Source organism: Danio aesculapii, chromosome 21 (genome assembly GCF_903798145.1).
Source record: "Danio aesculapii chromosome 21, fDanAes4.1, whole genome shotgun sequence".
In the NCBI taxonomy this organism is placed as follows: Eukaryota; Metazoa; Chordata; class Actinopteri; order Cypriniformes; family Danionidae; genus Danio; species Danio aesculapii.
This window is the reverse complement of record NC_079455.1, coordinates 4,616,249-4,638,014: the sequence shown is the minus strand read 5'-3', so window position 1 is coordinate 4,638,014 and position 21,766 is coordinate 4,616,249. Positions and strand designations below refer to the sequence as shown.

The 21,766-nt window shown below is 35.4% G+C and overlaps 1 protein-coding gene across 2 annotated transcripts; it reads left to right on the top strand.

The window, feature by feature from the left end:
- The first annotated feature begins 859 nt into the window (after window positions 1-859).
- rnf14 (ring finger protein 14) lies at window positions 860-19,878 on the top strand. Of its 2 annotated transcripts, none has more exons than XM_056446666.1 (8): window positions 860-945; window positions 4,706-4,866; window positions 5,008-5,138; window positions 7,074-7,571; window positions 11,169-11,397; window positions 13,718-13,890; window positions 14,381-14,511; window positions 19,234-19,878. In XM_056446666.1, the coding sequence occupies exons 2-8, from the start codon at window positions 4,716-4,718 to the stop codon at window positions 19,292-19,294; spliced, it is 1,374 nt and encodes a 457-aa protein (XP_056302641.1). In that variant the 5' UTR covers window positions 860-945; window positions 4,706-4,715; the 3' UTR covers window positions 19,295-19,878. The 2 variants fall into 2 exon arrangements, with proteins under 2 accessions (XP_056302641.1, XP_056302642.1); XM_056446667.1 differs by lacking the exon at window positions 860-945 and adding an exon at window positions 3,418-3,637.
- The last annotated feature ends 1,888 nt before the right edge of the window (window positions 19,879-21,766 follow it).

Genomic DNA, 21,766 nt, shown 5'->3' with positions numbered 1-21,766 from the left:
AATAATTATTAATATAGTTTTTACATTACTGTGAGGGTTGGAGTAAGGGTAGATGTTAATAAAATACAAATTAATGGGTAATTTAATAAATAATATGAATAATACTTATGGTTACTGTTTTCACATTACTATTATGATTTAGAGTTTGGGTGGGGGTAGAACGTTAATTAAATACAATTAATGGATAATTTAATCAATAATCAAAATCTGTAATTCGTTTATTATGAACTAAAAATGAATGTAATTATTAAAAAACGTGTATAACTCATGATTAATAATTACGAATACATTAAGATCTAAAATATATGAAAAAAGGGGAAACAGTTCGTGAATCTTATTTTGTTAATATATATATATACAACAATATATATATATAAACAATTGTTCTTTGTCAAGATCACTTAAAATTTGTTTTGTGTCATTATCTCAGGAAAATTAGAATAGAAAAATCAAAGCAATAATAAAGCCAACTTCATGCACATTTGTTGCAGTTTTTTTTTTCCATTTCTAGTTTCATTTTGAGAGTTATTGAAGTTGTTAATATTGGGGGGAAAACAAGAACATCCAAAATTTTACATTCAGGCTCTACTGCATTAAATAAATATTTTTTTTTTAAAATAAATAGTATTGTTGTTATTTTATTATTATTATCATTTTTAATATAATTATTATTAATACCTATAATAATAATAATAATAATAATAATTATTATTATTATTATTATTATTATTATTATTATCATTATTATTATTATTATTATTATTATTATTAGCCAGCCACACACCTATCCAGTTGGTGTCAGTAATGCACTGTTAGTATCCCAACAACTTAATAAGAAGAAGAACTCGATGACCACGAAGAAGAAGTCAAACACTAGAGCTCCTCCTATCAGGCCTGTTGTGAGATTGCTGTTTTTGTGTGGAGTTGCTTTGGGCACAGAGTAAGGTACGTGATTTACAAACAAATATCTTTATAGGTTACAATTCGAGTGTTTAAAAACAGAAATAAGTAAAGAGGTAAATAAATGGGCTTATCGGAGGCTGACACAGCGCGGTTAAAGTCATGTATGTGTTCGAAACCCGAAGGGCTTTGGAGTTTGACACTCAAGGGACCGTATACAAAATACACTCACAGTACAAAACGTAATTGTGTCCAGAATGTTCTTCAAATTATTTGTAAACGTTTTAACTAATTCCGAAATAATAAAGAAGTGCTGCACAATGTTGGAAAATTTTAACATTTCCTTATTGTTTTTTATTCTGTGATAAACATTGTGATGTTAATTCAATTTCACCACATAATTTGAATATTAATTTATTCATTCATTCATTTTCTTTTTCAACTTAGTCCCTTTGTTAATCTGTGGTCACCACAGTGGAATGAACCACCAACTTATCCAGCACATGTTTTACAGAGTGGATGCCCCTCCAGCTGCATTAGCTCATTCACACACATACACTACGGACAATTTAGCCTACCCAATTCACCTGTACCGCATGTCTTTGGACTTGTGGGGGAAACCAGAGCACCCGGAGGAAACCCACGTGAACATGGGGAGAACATGCAAACTCTCTCTCTCTCTCTCTCTCTCTCTCTCTCTCTCTCTCTCTCTCTCTCTCTCTCTATATATATATATATATATATATATATATATATATATATATATATATATATATATATATATATATATATATATATATATATATTTTTTTTTTTATTAATTAAAGTATGTGGTTTTAGAGAAACAGCAATATTAAAAATGGACATTTTTGTGTTGAAGCTCAAAATCTTGTGTTTTGAGGGTGCATGATGACAGAATTGTAATGTAATACCTGGTCAGTGACATTTTAACATTTTAGTTTTTTTTTAAATTGTTTCATTTATTATAACATGTATTGTATAACAAAAAGATTTGGTACACATCGTTCACAATAATAATAATAATAATCATTAGATTATTTACAATGGTGCCAATAAAGAATGAAAAACAAGAGAACGTGGAATAAAACAACAGAAATCAAACTAAAAACAAAAAAATATCAATAGGTTATCTGATCTGAGGATAGATATATAATAGATAAAGATATTGAGAGTGAAGAGGGCAAAATAAGAAGATAACAGCAATTTAGAGATTTAGTGGATTATATTAAAGATCGAGCAAATTGTATGTGTTTTGAGTGCTAGCTTGTTATGTGAATCTGGAATTGTACGTCATTTTTAATATTTTGTATAAGTGTTATAAATGTTGGCTTGTAATTTGAAAATGTACATTTATGGATATAAAATCTGCATTAAAAAACAATAAGGTTTAAAATAAAGCAGAAATTTACATTTGTATAACTAAGTAAATAAATACATATTTTTCGAGTCACGGAAAAATGCAGTGAATTAATATTTGAGATAAATCATTTAACATCTTGCCAAAATTGGAACACAAGGTTGCATGACCAAAATAATTGAGTTTTAGTGTTATTCTGACAAAAGGAGCAATTTGCATCCATGTCTGATCCAAATCTTTTCTTGAAGAAGTATTTGACAGGCTAAATGTTATTTAATAATTTAAGATATTTTCTTTACCTTATTAGTAAGGAAAGACTTTTGCTGTATGGATCATATATTTTCCCAGTTTAAATGATCAAAAAGACTGTTCCAATGTGAGATAGCAGGAGGGGTAGAGACAGGATTTTCGAGGAACAGAGCTCTTATTTTATAGTTTCAAATTTTCTTTATAGCAAACCAAATTACACCAATAGGTGTATTAACTGGTTCTGGAATGGTAACGGTTCCTAGTGATACTGTATTGTTTAAAAAAAAGAATGAATAATAATAATGGGCATCACGGTGGTGCAGTGGGTAGAATGATCGCCTCACAGCAAAAAGATCACTGTTTCGAGCCTCAGCTGGCTTGTTTGGCATTTCTATGTGGAGTTTGCATGTTCTCCCCATGTTCGCGTGGGTGTCCTCCAGGTGCTCCGGATTTCCTCACAGTCCAAATACATGCGCTACAGGTGAATTGGGTAAGCTAAAGTATCCATAGTGTATGAGTGTGTGTATGGATGTTTCCCAGTGATGGTTGCCGCTGGAAGGGCATCCGCTGCGTAAAGCATATACTGGATAAGTTGGTGGTTCATTCCGCTGTGGTGACCCCTGATTAATAAAGGGACTAAGCCGAAAAGATAATGAATGAATGAATAATAATAATGAAGCATGAAGGAATAGCACCTATAGTTATTGCATGTCTTTTGGAGTTACCAGAATTTTTTATTTGTGAGAAATTCTGTGTATCTAAGCAGTAGACCTTCCTCATTAAAGAGCTGGCTAACATTTACTATTCCATTATTGAGCTATTGATTGTAAAATTAAGACGTTTTAACGTAGTTTTGATATTTTGAGACGCTCCCTTATGCGTCATGGGCAATGACAGTACGTAACAGCTTTGTTCGGTATGATGAAATGTCGATAGTGTATTCAATGTTTTATATCTTATACAGTATTTAAAGTATTTTAACCTCCTGTGGCAGTGATATTTTAGTGAGACTATCGTCTCTTTAACACACGAGTAACGCTAGACGGTGAATACTGAAGGTGAAACTTCAAGCGTTGTTGTTTTGACAGGCTCTCACGGTTGCCAACTTGGGTAAGTGCATCATGTTTGATAATGCGTTATCCTATAAACACAGTCAGCAGTGGTGTGTTTATAAGTAGTTTTTTTTCCTCAAAGTCATTTATTCCCTAAGTGCAGTCGCACATGTACATTAGTAAGATTAACAACCCGCCCACTGTTTTAACCGACGGCAGCGCTAGATCCGGAAGTTTTCCGGAAGTCTGTTAATTTTTCCCATAACGCTATGGGGTTTTAAAAACAGTCCAATTATTATAAGCTATCAATCACAATATCACAAATATAAGTACAAGTAAGAGAAAATCAATCATGCACAAGTCTAGATAGTATTACTGGTTGACTTTGGAAGCTATTGTTCTATTACGTATTTCAGTGGGAACCGTTAAAATGGGAATATAGTTTCTTTCAAAACAATATTTCAACCAGTTGACTATAAAATGTGCCAACATGTTTTTATTTGTTTGTAACTCTAGAAGTATTAAAGATATATCTTGATATCTATTCAGTCTCTCGTTAGTAAAAAAATAAACTTTTAAACTAGAGACGCTTCAACAACCAAAGCAGAAACAGCACTCGCAGATCATAAGAAAACCACACACAATATTGAAAACCAAGGGTCTGTAAAGTTTTGCATTACTCTGACTTTATTAATACATTATTCGAATCATTGCAGAGATGTATGGATGCAGTCCTCCAAGCTCATGGGAGTCATACACAATATTTATTCTGTTTCCACTGCAGCATGACTTTATATTCTATACTGGACATTATTTCTGTTAAGAGACAAGACTTGTGTCTAAGCAAAGTCAGACATTACTGTCCTCATTAAATAATTAAAAATCAAGGCATGATCATATTTTATTTTGATAAAATAAGCATAATCTAGAGGCCTTTGCCTTTCATATAAGCCACTTCTGATACCAAATGATCACTTAGAAGTCAAGTTATTGTTGTTTCTAAAACTAGGATAGTCGACTTTTGTCAGGTATTGCATGTTGTCTTGTATATAAAGCACTTTTTTGTTCTTGTTTTATTTATAGTATTTCTGCTGCTCATCATTAGTTGCTTTACTGTTCCTCTCAGGAATGTTCAAATGTCAGCTGACCAGGAAGCAAAAGAAGATGAACTGCTTGCTCTAGCGAGCATATATGATGAAGAGGAGTTTCACAGGGCAGAATCAGGAAAGGAAGGCGAGATTCATCTGTGCTTAGAGCTTCCACCTAACTTCAAGCTGCTAGTCAAGGGTGAGACAATGTTACTGGTAATAAAGCATGGTAATGCCACTCACATTGAGTACCGGCACGGTGGTTGACATTTGACATTTGCCTGGAATTGCTCATTGTTTTATTGTATTATTGTATATACTTATATAGTTTTTTCAACAGGACAGAAATCTGCAGAGCATAGTATATCATTTCTGCCTCCCTTGGTTCTGAGTTTTGACCTCCCTGACGACTACCCTTCAGCATCTGCCCCAGTTTTTACTATCAGCTCCAAATGGCTCACAAGAGTTCAGGTGAGTCCAGTGTGGTAATGTCCTGAAAGGTGTTTTAAAATAAGTGTATTATTGTAAGTTGATGACTTTCTTTTGTAATCTTTAATGAACATGTACAGACTTTCTGATGTGTTCGCTTATTATAATGGGCTCATAATTTTCCCATGCATCATGAACGTGACACAGCAACTTCGCCATTAATGAATGGTATTAATTTGGGTCTATTCCCTCATTTGACCAGAAGAATATTTATAGAAGCTTGTTCACAAATGGTCATTTTGTTAAATGCCACTAATAATGCGGGCATATTTTGCAATACTATCAGGGTGCTTTCACACCTATAGATCGATTGTTTTGTTTGGAAATAGGGATTAAAGTTGGTACAATGTTGCTTTTTGTTCTTGGTGCTTTCACTCGACAAAGTTTCCAAATGGACCAAAATAGCTATTACAATTCATGTGCAAGTAAACTCTCCTCACACTGGTCAGAGTTTGGTTTATTTTCCAGGATTTTTTCTCAGCTGTCATACGTCCTTATTTTGATTTATGACGATGAAAAATTAGGCATTATAGGTGAATGGTGTGCTTTAATTTTGAATACACCCACAGATGCAGCTAGTCATCACCAAATATAAATCAGAGGTAAGGATTTCTCATACAGAACCGCATTTCAGTTGTCAATGCTTGTAAATCAATTCTATATCCGATGTCAAGTTAACCAAAAAGTTATTGATGTTATATACACTCACCGGCCACTTTATTAGGTACACCTTACTAGTACCGGGTTGGACCAAAAGGTTGCCTTCAGAACTGCCTTAATCCTTTGTGGCATAGATTCAACACGGTACTGGAAATATTCCTCAGAGATTTTGCTCCATATTGACATGATAGCATCACACAGTTGCTGCAGATTTGTCGGCTGCACATCCATGACTTTAAATCTTCCGTTCCACCACATCCAAAAGATGCTTTATTGGATTGAGCTCTGGTGACTGTGGAGGCCATTTGAGTACAGTGAACTCATTGTCATGTTCAAGAAACCAGTCTGAGATGATTCGCGCTTTACGACAAGGCATGTTATCCTGCTGGAAGTAGCCATCAGAAGATGAGTACACTGTGGTCATAAAGGGATAAACATGGTCAAAACAATACTCAGGTAGGCTGTGGTGTTGACACAATGTTCAATTGGTACTAATGGACCCAAAGTGTGCCAAAAATATATCCCCCACATCATTACACCACCACCAGCAGCCTAAACCATGATACAAGGCAGTATGCATCTACTTTCATGTTGTTGATGCCAAATTCTGACCGTACCATCTGAATGTTGCAGCAGAAATCGAGATTCCTCAGACCAGGCAAGGTTTTTTCAATCTTCTATAGTCCAATTTTGGTGAGCCTGTGCTAATTGTAGCCTCAGTTTCCTGTTCTTAGCTGACAGGAGTGGCACCCGGTGTGGTCTTCTGCTGCTGTAGCCCATCCGCCTCAAGGTTCGATGTGATTTGCTGATTAGAATTTATAGTTAGTGAGCAGTTGGATAGGTGTACCTAATAAAGTGGCCGGTTTTTTAACAGTTCAGTTGTTTTCACTTTCGTATTCGACATGAAACACACTTTTACAGGTATTTTTATTTCTTATGGCCCATTACATATCTATAATACACTGTGATGTGGGCTGGTTTGTTACTTTGTTGGATCATATTGCTTTCTCACTACAACCGAACCACTCTAGAGTTTTTTTTATAACCGAGCCTAGATCACCTCTTTCAGGCAGTCTCAGACTGATTTTGGTGCGGATCTGAGTACGATTGTGGGTTTCACATATGACCAAATGAACCAAGCTAAGAGGGCAAACAAACTGCACCAGGTTCCCAAACAAACATCTAGATGTGAATGCACCCTTTCACTTGTGATTGACACATGGTATTAAGATTTATGTTCCACTCTCACTTTATCAGATCACTGCGCTTTGCAGGAAACTTGATGAGCTTTGGGAGGAGAACCAAGGCAATGTGGTTCTTTTTACGTGGATCCAGTTCCTAAAAGAAGAGACTCTGGAGTTTCTGACAATCCAATCTCCGCTGGAAATCCAAAGGAGTCAGCCTCAGTGCGAACCCGCGCAGAAACACGCAGCAGATGCTTCCGGAGAAAAAAGCAAAGCGCATGATCTAGACCCTAGAGCCGTTCAGGAAGTTGACGCTCAGACAGATATACTGACTCAGCTGCTGGATTTTGACGAAGCCCAGAAGCAAAAGGTGTTTGACGGGAAGGTGTTTTGCTGCGGCATCTGTTACTCCGAGAAGCTGGGATGCGACTGTTTGCTCTTCAAAGAGTGTGAGCATGTTTACTGCAAGGCCTGCATTAAAGAATACTTTCAGATCCAGATTAAAGATGGCAAAGTTCAGTGCCTTAACTGCCCTGAGCCAAAGTGTGTGTCCACGGCTACTCCTACACAGGTATTTCTGGAATGGATTTGTCTTTTCTCAAAAATAAGAAACAATAGATAGCTTGGGCCAGCATACTGCATATATATACTGTAGAAGTCCCTTCTCAATTATTAGCCCCCCTGTAAATATATTGTTTAAGGGGGCTAATAATATTGAGCTTAAAATATATACAATAGTTTTAATAACTCATCTCTAATAACTGATTTATTTTAACTTTGTCATGATGACAGTAAATAATATTAGACTAGATATTTTTCAAGACACTTCTATACAGCTTAAAGTGACATTTACAGGCTTAACTAGGTTAATTAAGTTAACTAGGCAGGTTAGCGTAATTAGGCAAGTTATTGTATAACGATGGTTTGTTCTGTAGGCTATCGGAAATACAATATAGCTTAAAGGGGCTAATAATTTTGACCTTAAAATGGTTTTTAAAAAATTAAAAACTGCTTTTATTTTAGCCGAAATAAAACAAAAAGACTTCATTCAGAAGAAAAAATATTATCAGACATACTGTGAAAATTTCCTTTCTCTGTTAAACATCATTTTGGAAATATTTAAAAAAGAAAACTAAATTCAAAGGGGGCTAATAATTCTGACTTCAACTAGCACAAAATATACAGAGTATGGTTTAGCATGTTTATCAAACCTCAAAGATTGTGTAATTATGAAGCCGCAGCACTATGGTATTTTTACATGAGCAGCTCATGATAACCATGTTTTCAGTGTCTTGGACCCTAACCTAACCCTAGTCCTAACCCTAACCCTTACTCTAACCAAATGTATATTATTACACAGCAAAAATCTGTTTTTCTTACTTAGTTTTTTGTTGTTGTTTCTAGTCCAAATATCTAAACATTTCTTAAATCAAGAACATTTTCTAGATGTATAGAAACATTGTCTTGTTTTCAGAAATACTAAGTAAAAATTAGGAGTTTTTCCTTTAAAACAAGCAAAATAATCTGACAATGAATGGTGTTTGTGAAATAATCTTGTTTTCAGTTTGAAATAAGTTTATTTTGCTTAACTCATTGGCAGATTATTTAGCTTGTATTAAAGAAAAACTTAATTTTGACAAAATTCCTGAAAACAAGACCGTTGTTTTACTTGTGAATGAGTCTTGATTTAAAAACCTGACTCAAAAACAGACAACAACTCTTATGTAAGAAAAGCATTGTTTGCAGTGTATTATTATAATAAATTAATTCATTAATACTAATAATATTTGTTTGCCATTTTTTTCATTTCTGCTAAAATATATTTATAGCGAGTAAACTTCACTCATCATTGGCAAGTGTGTCAACATGTAAATCTTAGTTCCTATATTGAACTGCAGACCCTGGGTACCACATTTATAGAGCCATGGTTATTTAAATTAACAGAATATTATTCAATATGTGTAAAAAAAAAAACTTGAATAAATGACTTTTATTTTTTTAACACCTGATTTTACACACAGAGGAAGGCGTTGAGGCGAAATGTCTGTGGTTCGGTTCCTTGAAGAACGTCAAATTTAAAAAAATGTTAAAACCTAAATATTTATGAGTGCAGATCACTGATTTTAAAATACACCTGATTTTACACATTTTTAAAGTGTTTAATTTGACACATTCTACACTAAAATAGTTGTACACATATTTTTACCATTATACACACATTTTAATAGTGCCACCGTGCAAAAAAAGCCTTTCTTACTTTGAGTTACTGTCTGTTTCTAGTCCAAATATCGCATTTTTTAGATGTGTAAAAATCTTGTTTTGTTTTCAGGAATTATAAGTGAAAATTAGGTGAGTTTTTCCTTAAAACAAGCAAAAAATGCCAATGAATAGTGTAGGTGAAATAATCTTGTTTTCAGTTTGAAATAAGCTTATTTTAGTTAACTTATTAGCACATTATTTTGCTTGTTTTAAGGAAAAAATCACTTAATTTTGACATGAAATGTCTGAAAAACAAGACAATTGTTTTACTTGTCTAGAAAATGCAGTTTTTTTTTCGGTATTTGGACTCGAAAAAAGACAAAAACCATAAGTGAGAAAAGCATTTTTTGCAGTGTAGTATTATTAGTTTAATTAATTAATTAATTAATAGTAAATTAATATTTGTTTGCCATCTTTTTTATCACTGCTAAAAAATATTCATAGCAAGTAAACGTCACTCGTCATTGGCAAGTATGTCAAAATGTACATTTTAGTTCCTGCCTTGTAACTGCAGAGCCTCAGTTGCAGATTTCGCACTCACAATTCACACTAGTTCAATCTCAAATCTCAAATAAAATATATATATATATATATATATTTTAGCATTTTAACACCTGATTTTACACATTGAGGAAGACACTGAGGCAAAACATTTGTGGTTTTGTTCCCTGAAGAATGTCTAATAGGAAACATTAAAACGTAAATATTTATGAGTGCAGATCCCTATTTTTTTTAAATACACCTGATTTTACTTGCATTTTACACACATTTTAAAAGGATTTAATTTTACACACATGTTTTTACACACATTTTTACAATTTTACACACATTTTAAAAGTATTTAATTTTACACACATGTTTTTACACACATTTTTACAATTTTACACACATTTTTAAAGTGTTTAATTTTACACACATGTTTTTACACACATTTTTACAATTTTACACACATTTTTAAAGTGTTTAATTTTACACACATGTTTTTACACACATTTTTACAATTTTACACACATTAAAGTGTTTAATTTTACACACATGTTTTTACACACATTTTTACAATTTTACACACATTTTTAAAGTATTTAATTTTACACACATGTTTTTACACACATTTTTACAATTTTACACACATTTTTAAAGTGTTTAATTTTACACACATGTTTTTACACACATTTTTACAATTTTACACACATTTTTAAAGTGTTTAATTTTACACACATGTTTTTACACACATTTTTACAATTTTACACACATTTTAAAAGTATTTAATTTTACACACATGTTTTTACACACATTTTTACAATTTTACACACATTTTTAAAGTATTTAATTTTACACATGTTTTTACACACATTTTTACAAATTTTCACACATTTTTAAAGTGCTGCCCAGCAAAAAAGCTTTTCTTCCTAATAGTTTTTGTCTTGATTCTAGTCCAAATATCAAAAAATTCTTAAATCAAGAAGCGTTATCTAGAATAAAAAAAAAATATTGTCTTGTTTTCAGATATGATATGTCAAAATTAAGTGAGTTTTTCATTAAAACAAGCAAAATAATCTGTGAATGGGGTAAGCAAGATAATCTTGTTTTCGCTTTGAATTATGTATATTTCACTCACCCCATTGGAAGATTATTTAGCTTGTTTTAAGAAAAGACTCACTTAATTTTGACAAATATGTAAAAACAAAACAATAATTTTTTTAGTTTTCTAGAAAATGCTTATTGATTTAAGAATTTTTAGATATTTAGACTAGAAACAAGACCAAAAATCTAGATAAGAAGACCATTTTTTTGCATTCCCATAGCTGTAAACATCTGAAAATGCCTTTATATTTAGCTTTCTTATGAATCCTTTTGCTAAATTCTTAAAGTTCAGATTGTAACCGGCAGTATTATGCCCATGTAACAGGTAAAGCTTCTTGTGGGTGAAGATGAATTTGCCCGCTATGATCGTCTTCTCCTGCAGTCGAGTCTGGACCTGATGGCGGATGTTGTGTACTGTCCTCGCATGAGCTGCTGCATGGCTGTGATGGTCGAGCCTGACTCCACTATGGGCATCTGTCCGTCTTGCCAATATGCCTTTTGTACTCTTTGTAGGCGAAGCTATCATGGCCTATCTCACTGCATAGCAACTGCTGGTAAGATAAAATGTGTTTTATACCCACTAAGTTGCTAGTATCGAAATTGTTGCCTGACTGTCAGATATTAGTATTTGCAGTGGGGGACATAAGTACTGAATATGTCACCATTTTTCTCAGTAAACATATTTCTAAAGGTGCTGTTGACTTAATTTTCACCAGATTTTTGTAACAACTAACGGAATTCATATATGTAAACAAAATAAATCGAATTAGTTTACAAATTAAGTTAGTGAAATATTGTAACTCTTGTGTAGCCGAGTTGACACAATCTATCTACTGTTGACGTATCCTAAACATTTCTCAATGCCTTCCAGGGTTTCTTGTGTAAGTTGAGGTTAAATAAAAAGTAACAAGCGTAATAACAAGTCACACGCTCTCAAAATTGAAAGATTTCTTGCTTGAAATGCTTGTAATGTTTTAAAGATTGTCATGCCTTTTTATAACAGATGTAACAGAGTTGACAAGAATAAAGGGGCCAGATAAAAATGTATTTTTGTATTGTTGAACTTGCAAATAATCAATACATTATTGATATACATTATTAGAATGTAATATTAGAGTCTGCAATAACTGTAGAGTCAACAAACAAAAACATGAACATGTTATGTAATTATTTTGTGATGATTAAAGCTCAATGATTAAGGTGTCAGAGACTTAAATGGGTATAGTGGGAGTCTCTTCAAGACAAGTAAATATCTCTAAATACACATATAAACAGTTTTAGAGACAACTTGATAACATTTGTTTTGTTATTCAAAACGGTCTCATTAAAGATATTGTTTTCGGAGAGATAGTAGAAGTGTAACACTTTAGTTTAAGTAACAATTTACACCATTTACTACTGGCTTATTACTACTTCTTACTAATTATTTATTTACTTGTGTAAATGTGTGTGAATTGATATTTATTCAGTTTTTAATTTAATTAGGTTGTAAAATCATATTTTCTGTCTTTTAGTCGATATATTATATGAGAGACTTGTTTTGTTTACCAAATAAGTTGATCTAATTGGATTTGCATTGTAAACATTTAATATACGTTAAAAATGTATTATTTTTGATTTCATATGTTAAGTTTTTAGTTACAATAATCCCAAAATCATTCCGCATAAATCCGCAGATTTTTTACAAAATTCTCAGCAGAAATAGCAAAAAATGTCAGCAGATTCGGTCTGGATTCGGTCCGGTTAACTGATTATTTTCACTCATAAAATATAGTCTTATTCTACATCCCTAATCCTGCCCAATACCTAAACCCAACTACTAGCCCAGCAAATATTTTTAGTTTTTAATAGATGTCTAATAGACATCTAAACATAGACGGCTTCATTAAAAAAGGGAACTTTAATTCACTAAAAATGAATAACAGCATCGTGAGAAAGATGCCATCAAGTCACCCCACAGCATCTCAATAGGATTTGGGTCTGGGCTTTGACTTGGCCATTCCAGGACTCTCCATTTCTTAGTTTTCGGCAAGCCGTTGGTTGATTTACTGGTAAGTTTTGGGCCGTTGTCATGTTGCATGGTCCAGTTTCACTTCAGCTTTAATTTTCTGACAGATGTATCTGACACACAGTAGAATTCATAGTGGATTCTATGTTGATAAACAATGAAACTTTCACCTCCTTACTTCAAAGTTGGTATGAAGTTCTTTTGCTTGCAATGCTGTCTTTGCTTTACGCCAAACATCGTCTGTTCTGGTGTCCAAATAATTCAATTCTGGACTCATCTGTCCTGGTCTTTGTCCAAAAAAAAAAAAAAAAGAAGACTGTCTAATCCTTATCTGATGACTAGTCTAGTTTTGGTCTATTCTTGATTGTCCATTAGATTTTCACTGACAGCCCAAATTTAACCTTGCGTTAGTCAAGCCATCTATGTTTAGAGGTCTATTCTTGATTGTCCATTAGATTTTCACTGACAGCCCAAATTTAACCTTGCGTTAGTCAAGCCATCTATGTTTAGAGGTCTATTCTTGATTGTCTATTAGATTTTCACTGACAGCCCAAATTTAACCTTGCACTAATCAAGCCATCTATGTTTAGAGGTCTATTAGACGTCTAAACACAATTGTTGATGGGAGCTTTCTAATTATTAATAAGCAGCTAATTAGTAGTTTATTGAGCTAATGGTTTGTTAATAGCGTGAATTGTACATTAAAACAAAACGTGACTGTTTTATCTTGGAGAGACAAAATGTACACTCAATTCTAGACTTACACATGTGTTTTTGCTTCTCAGGAATTAGAATTGTGGCTACAAAGCTTAATGCAGACACTTGCTTTTTTTTTTTTTTAACAAATGTGTGCTTTTCTTTTACAGATGAGCTTCGCAGTTTGCGGGATGAGTATCTTTCTGCTAGCGAAGAGGGGAAAAAGTTCCTTGAAAAGCGTTTTGGGAAGCGGGTCATTCAGAGGGCAGTGGAGGAGTCTTTTAGCACAGACTGGTTGAAGACTAACTGTAAACAGTGCCCTTGCTGTGGCACCAATATACAGGTCAGTACTGAATCGCAAGGAATAATCTGTGTTAAACAGCTATAAAAAGCCACAAGAGTTGGTGTGTTGCTTGAATAACTACATGCTGTAAATAGGTTTTTGTTTCTCTTTGGGACAGTTACAGTATGTAAGACTCATTCCTGCATTTAAAGGGAACTAATTATACCCCTTTTTACAAGATGTTAAAAAAATCTGTATTTTAAAGACAGAACAATGCAGAACAATAGTATTTAATGCAGGGCTTCTTGACCGACGTGAAACCCACTTTATATTGTTTCTCAATCAGACAGTAAACAAACCAGATCTTAAACACTGTGAGTTTATAATGGCATGAAAGTTCACCACAAGTGCCTGAGATGGCTTATTCAAAAAATAAAAGCTCATAAGAACTTGTGTTGTGCAAATGTGTGCCCTTTGTGTAGATTTTCAAAGTATATCTCTGGATGCTCATTGATAGAAAGTCCCCCTTTTATTTTGCCTATTTCTGTAGAAGGCGCATGGCTGTAACAAGATGACCTGTTCCTCCTGTCAGAAGTATTTCTGCTGGATCTGTCTGGGAGCTCTCAGCAGAGTGAACCCCTATAGCCACTTCAACAACCCTGACTCGCCATGCTATAACCAGTAAGTCACTTATACGATCTTCAGTGAGCTCTTATATGTGCATCAGAGATTTTTTGCAGTGATAATACTTAAGGAAACACTTAAAGCCTTTTTTTTAAAGGCTCATTTTACAATTGTCCTAGAGTTAAGCAGTTGACCATTATTGAATCCATTCAGCCAGTTTCTTGGTGGGGTCTTTTACAGACAGGAAAGTATTGGGAGCAGAGAGAGGGGAAGGGTCAGCAAAGGACCTCGAGCTTAGCTTAGCATAATGAATTGAATCAAGTTTGACCATTAGCATTTTGTTCAAAAATTCCAAAAAAAGAGCTTGACTCTTCTGTAGTTACATTGTGTAATAAAACCAATGGAAAATTAAAAATGACCATTTTCTAGGCCAATATTACTAGCAACTACACTCGCATTCTGGCATAATAGTCACCATGACGAATAAGGAATGAGCTACTTTCAGAGGGCATCTTGAAAGCATGGAGACGTTAGTTCAAGTCAGCTGTTTAACTCTAGAAGACATATAAAATGAGCCTTTTTCAAAAAAAAGGTGGAATGTTTCTTTAAGGGAGCCATAGGGGCCGATCACACTGAATGCGTTTTACGTTCCAAAATTGTGAGGCGCACCCATAGACTGTAAAATATATGGAGGTAGTATCTGTGACGTCACCCATAGTTTTCTGAACAGCGCAAATGAAGCTACAAGTAGGCGCGGCCAACCGTCGCCATTTTGTTCGCGCGTCATCGCACCCACGGCGGGATACCAAACAAGGGCAAAGAGGCGGAGAGTGAGCGGAGCTACAGACACTTGCTGGCATTTAGCTTGGACCTGGCAGACAGACTTTACTTTAGGAGAAACGCATAATACTTTATACCTGCGACTCCTTTGTGTTCTGACCACGTCAGTACACTATATCAATAAAGAGTTTAGACTTGTAAAAACACTGTTGTAATACATTGAGTCACTAAACATTGTTCTTATGATGTTTTTCAACAGGAGCAAACCGCGAAATACGTCCAAACACTTCAAATATAGTCTGTGTTAGTAAATGCAAGACTATTGATGAAATCCAGGCATAACACTGTATGATAACGCTTCATATGACTGATCTAGATCCTAGAGCTAATCAATCTGTCAGATTCTGGACATTATAAATGATGAATGATCTTAAATAAAACAAATACATTTATAAAGATGGTATATAAGTATATAATTTCACTCACCTGGGAAACGGAGGCCACGTGAATGGTTTGTGAGCACAATTAAGTGCACACAGCAAGCCATATTATCCGATAAATGTAGGAAATGATCCCAAAAGGCAACTGACTGTGTAAAGAAACATTAACCAAAACAAAAATGCGATGTATATGCCGAGTTCATCGGCTAATCAGCCGGAATCAGCTGAGGTGACGAGACAGCGAGCAGCGAGACCTAGCTGTCACTCAAGAGGCCACGCCCTTAATTATGCAGACTTAATATAACTTAATAAAACGAAACGGATGAGTTATATAAAAATTCACCCCCCTCACAGTTGTCATGAAGGTTAATCATGGCTGTATACACCAAAGCCATCATTTGTACCAGGCTGTAAGCATGTTTTTATCAGATGTAAAAATGGCCAATTTCCCATTGCAGTCAGAAATGACCTGGACTTCCTGGAGCCAGCCCCCCAAGGCGAGTCGATGAATTGCAGTTTTAGTTACTTCCCTATTGGCTTCCCGAGGGAGAGCTGGAGGTTGCCACTTGGGTGCACTACACTGCCTTTTTTGTTGACAAGAAAAAGGAAACGCAGTGGACTTTTCTATGTCACTAGGCAACCACTGAATCAGCTGCATATTGTGCACGAGTGTTGCTGTTGATATTAATATAATTGTATTTAATATTATTGTGATAATCAAGATTTGTAAAGTCATACAGCTCTGGAGAACTTGAACCAGTGACCGCTAGTCTCTCATCAATCTTTAAAATCTCCATAGTGACAAACACTGCAGGCACCTCAACGGAAACCCCGCCTCTGCTTTCATTTGATTGGAGAATGAAACAGACGCCACTGACGTAACATGCTTTTTCCGCTCAGCGTTGACTTTATTTCAACTGCGAGCGCATGGCGCACAACGGCAAAAATGAGAGGCACAGCGGGCGGTTTAAATGCAAGACGCGCAGGGCGCATAAGCAGCACGCAAAACGCTCGTGGACGTTAGTAAACCAAAAAAGGCACCTCTCAACGCAAAAAGCGAGTTCGGTGTGATCGAGTGCATTGATTCAGTATGTTAAATTGTTCGCTGGTATCTACATAGTAGGTATAAAGCTTATGTAAGTTCAAAAATTCTTCAGGAAGGGTTTTATATTTATATTTGTAATCAGAGGAATTACTTCTAAATGTTTTTGACCATATCTGGAAAGGTCATGAATATTAATGAATTCTGCGCTGAAGCTCTGTAGCTCCTCAGTGCCTTCTCTCTCTCTCTATCTCCCTCTCTCTATCTCTCTCTCATACACACACCTAAATACGAATGTTCAAAATAATCATACTTAATTATAATTATACATGACAAAAAGGAGCTGCAGAGATGTATTTAGAGTCGTATTTTGAAGCTTTAGCATGAGAACACAGGCAAGGTTTATTATCAACCTCTTCATAAACAGATGAGGTTTTTTTTGCATCCTTTCACTCAAGAAACATCACAGTTCAAGAGTTCACACTTAGATATTGTTTGACAACTGTTAGCAGGTTTGGCATGCTGTCCCGGGAGAGAACCCTGAGCTCGGAGATAGTTGAGCCCAGGGCTCCCGCCTGGTCCATAGAGCATGTGAGGGGAGTACGAGATCGGTGGTTCTCGAGAGCTCCCCGTGGTAAAGGAAGAAAGGAGGAGAAGGGGTGGATGGGGGGTTTCTTCGTAAAACAAAGATAAGAGTAGTTCTAGCTAGGCTACTTAAAGTGAGTTGGGGTTAATCTGATTGGCTAACTAGTGAATGTAGATGAGTGCCCAGCTGCAGTCAATCATATCACGTGCTCCTCTCGAAATTAGTTTGTGAAACTTCACTAAATGTGCATTAAATACTTACACTTAGCCATTTACATCTGTCAGCGAATGAGATACATTTAAACAGACCTTGGGCCCTCTCATACACCCGGCGCAATAAGGCACAAGACATGATTGGCACGATTTGTTGCTATTTTCAGACCAGCACAACTCTAATTTTCCTATTTTGCGGCACATTGTTTAAATAGTCAATTAATTTGTGCCGCTTTGTAGACTCATGGGTGTTCTGGTCTAGAAAAGAGGGGTGTTAAGAAGGGTTGGGTATCGTTTGGGGTTATTTCGATACCGGCGATATTATATGAGAGACTTGCTTTGTTTACCAAATAAAGTGAATCTAATTGGATTTGCATTGTAAACATTAAATACAAGTCAAAAAGATATTATTTTTTATTTTACTTTTTTTTATTTTTTTATTAAGGTTTTAGTTATGATACTCCCAAAATAATTCCGCAGAAATCTGCAGATTTTTACCAAAATTCTCCGCAGAAATAGCTAAAACGTCCGCAGATTCCGTCTGGCCCTACTCATAACTCATTAAGAGAATAAGCACATTCCTATTAGACCAATGCGTCAGGGCGCAGAGCATATTTTTCCATCCCTAAAAAAGTGGATTCGTACACACCCTTAATGCTTTTGCACCATGAGCTTTAGACTTTGTGCCTAGATCGTTTAAATAGAGCCCCTAATGTCTGACGCTGAAGAAATGTTTAATCTGTATATCCTGCATTTTACTTCTAACAAGAGGTGAAAATCTGCTCATTTTTTACTCTTCTGGCCTCTCTCATTTGCAAAAAAAGAGTCCCAAATACATGGTACGTTTAATACAAGCTTAGATAAACTTAAAAATAAGGGAAAACAAGTTATCATTGTTGTAAGCTCACTCTAAAACATTGTAACCAATCAAATGCAGCCTGGGGCGTGCATATTAATGATTGTCAGAGTATTGTTGATTGTCAGTATTCTGTTACGATTGTCCCTGTTTTTCACATGGATTTTACACTCACGGGGTTTACATGAGAATGAAGAAACAGTGGTGTTTGAGGTTCAGAATATGTCATTTTCATCTACATTCAGTTATGCCAAGCTATATCTAGATTTCCATTCTATAGTACCTTTTAAGTGACCTGGAGTCAGCACTCCCTGCCTTTCTGGACTGAATTTCTTAACACTTTCTTCATCTCTGCTACAAGCTATAGCACTAAATAATCATCAGAAGGTAAACAGAACATACAGTATCATGTCTATGAAATTACAACAGACTGATTTCAGTAAAATGGTGAGATCAAAATTAAATCTGCTTTATAAAGAATGTCAAGTTGAGATCCGTCTTTGAACTGTGAACATATTAGACAGATAGTTCACATGAAAACGGTCATCATTTACTCACAATTTACTTGCTTCAAACATTTATGAGTTTCTTTCTTCTGTTAAACACAAAATGAGATATTTTGAAAGCTGAAAACCATTGAATTCCATAGCAGAATACTATGGAAGCCAATGCTTAAAGGTTACCAGCTTTAGAATCAGTGAATAGTGAGTAAATTTCAATTTTGGGTGAACTATCCCTTTAATGAGCTTGCTTTGAGTTTCCTTTTACTGAATTAACAGTTTCTGGTTGGAAGGCGTTTATGATTGATTTCAGATTATTCAAGGTTTGCTGTGCTTGTTTATTTCTATATTTTTTTCATCCAGATTGTTTCATGGAATGGAAATGGAAGACGACGAGGCCTTTGGAAGTGACGAAGATGACTGATCCACCGTAAATGAAAAGCTTATAGGATATTATTTTATTTAGGACACAAACCTAACTAGACTATGACTAGGATACTTTGGGTGTCACACAAGCACCTCCCACTTTCACCTACAATTCAAATTCTAATGCAGAACGTTTCTGCTGTGCATACATGCATCCCTTTAAATAGGTTTACTGACAAAAATACATCAGGCCGCTGTTTGTGAAAATGACAGCATACAGCTTATGAATCTGGTCGCTTTGCTGCAGTTTTGACCATCATGAGATTTCTTCTCATTTTGGGAAGCCGTTTATAATAGTGTACATTTCATGATATCATTTTAGACAAATCCTGGATGTTTAAAAAAAATCCTAAATGGACTTGACACTAAAGAATAAGCCAAAGACGGCATGCACACCGCAGGAATTTGTTAACATCGCAGTTCATCAGACCATCTTTGTTTTAAATAAAGCGAGTTGAAGGAACAGGATGTCAGAAATTATTCGACTTGCAATCCGGATGGTCATGTGGCTCAACCCCAAGGCAGTTATTATCTGCACAAATAATGTAGGATCTGTATCACTTAATAAAATACTGAACTCTGTTACAGTCTTTTTGTGTAGGCTGTTGTCAATAGACCATCACTGAATATATAAGCTCAGCCAACTGGATTTCATAATTCTAATAGAAGTCTAATAGAACACTAGTTGTACACTAATGTAGTTCAAATTGATAATATATTCGTATTGGATGATTATTAACTACAATGTAAAAATGCTGGGTTCCACGATTCATTCACGTTGTCCCAACACAAATCGATTAAGTTAATGGACTGAACTTAAAACCCTTAAGTTGCATTTGTAAAGACTATTAAGTTAACTTAATTCCTTCATGTTGTCCCAACACAAATCGATTGTGTGGATTCCAGCGTTTTTTATGGTGAATAATTTACTAGCATTTCTCCAACTACTGTCAATTTCAGAATGAACATTAATGTGTTAAGAATGAACATAATTGTGTTTTTATGAGGGAACATTAAAATTGTATATTAAATATAAAATATTTAGCATATTTATAAGCATGAATATAAATGATTTTTGTTGATTAACCAAGCCAAGGCTCGGGCGATTGCAGAAACAAAAACTTGAGGGTGGGAAGAGTTTAAGGAGACCATGGAGGAAGACTACTGGTGGGCTGCAAAGATATTCTTGCAAACCACCAAGTGACTCGGCATGGGCCGGTAAAAAAATTGGACGGTATGATATTTTTATCCAAGGTTTTCACGGTATTGTCATTACTGCTCTGAAATATGTTCTTTTTAATGTCTGGGTAAAAACTAAAACTTTTTCCCCCTTGAACACAATATATTTTATTTGAGAAACATTTAAAATATTTTGGAGCAGTAAACATGTCAGGCTAAATAATTCAAATGAATCATCGACTTCTGCTGTCTTAATTAGTTTCAAAAACACTGATTTCTTTTCCAAACCTTGACTTTAAACCTTAAAAACGGTTATCTTCCCATGCCTACCAGTGAGCATTCCACATCGACACTGTTTACAGCATAAATGGCGAGCTGTTGACCTTGACTGGGGATGTTGTTGGACAGTGGAAGGAATACTTTGAAGATCTCCTCAACCCCACTGACATGTCTTCCATTGAGGAAGCAGAGACTGGGGATGCAGAGGTGGACTCACCCAACACCGCTGAGGCCACTGAGGGAGTTTCCAGGCTCCACAGTGGCAAAGCAGTGGGGGGTATGAGATACACCCTGTTTCTCAAGTCTGGATATTGTGACACACCACTCAATACAATATCGCATGGAGGTTGGGGACAGTACCTCTGGATTGGGCAACGGGTGGTGGTACCCTTTTTTAAGAAGTTCCAACTACTAGGGGATCATCAGGCCGATGGCTGAACCTCAGATACAAGAGGAACAATGTGGTTGTTGTCCACACTGGACCAGCACTATACCCTCACTAGAGTGCTAAAGGGTTCATGGAATTATGCCCAATGTCCTGCTCTGGGAGGATGAGGTCAGAGGCACTCTGTTAAGAGCAGTCCGGACCCTGTATGAACAGAGCAGGAGCTTGGTTTGCATTGCCGGCAATAAGCTAGACTTGTTCCCAATGCATTTTGGACTTCAGTATGGTTGCCCTTTGTTACCCCTTTGTTAAGTTCAAGGCACAACTTAGGCCAGAGGGGGTCTGGTTCGGGGACCACAAGATTTTATCTCTGCTATTTTCAGATGATGTTTTTCTGTTAGCTTCATTGGACGTGAACCTTCAACATGCACAGGGGTGACTTGCTGCCGAGAGAGTCGCAGCAGGGATGAAAATCAGCACCTCCAAATCCTAGGCCATGGTGCTCCATTGGAAAAAGGTGGCTTGCTATCTACAGGTTGGAGGAAAGTCCTTACCCCCAGGTGGAGTTTAAGTATCTTGAGGTTTTGTTACATACCTTACATTTATGCAATGAACAGTTAGTTCTAT

What these genes read in the sequence shown, in the direction of transcription:
- rnf14 (XM_056446666.1), top strand. Translation starts at nt 4,716, where the DNA reads ATGTCAGCTGACCAGGAAGCAAAAGAAGATGAACTGCTTGCTCTAGCG. An exon ending in CCACGGCTACTCCTACACAG is followed by an intron (nt 7,572 to 11,168) that starts GTATTTCTGGAA and finishes CCCATGTAACAG; the next exon opens with GTAAAGCTTCTTGTGGGTGA. An exon ending in TCACTGCATAGCAACTGCTG is followed by an intron (nt 11,398 to 13,717) that starts GTAAGATAAAAT and finishes TTTCTTTTACAG; the next exon opens with ATGAGCTTCGCAGTTTGCGG.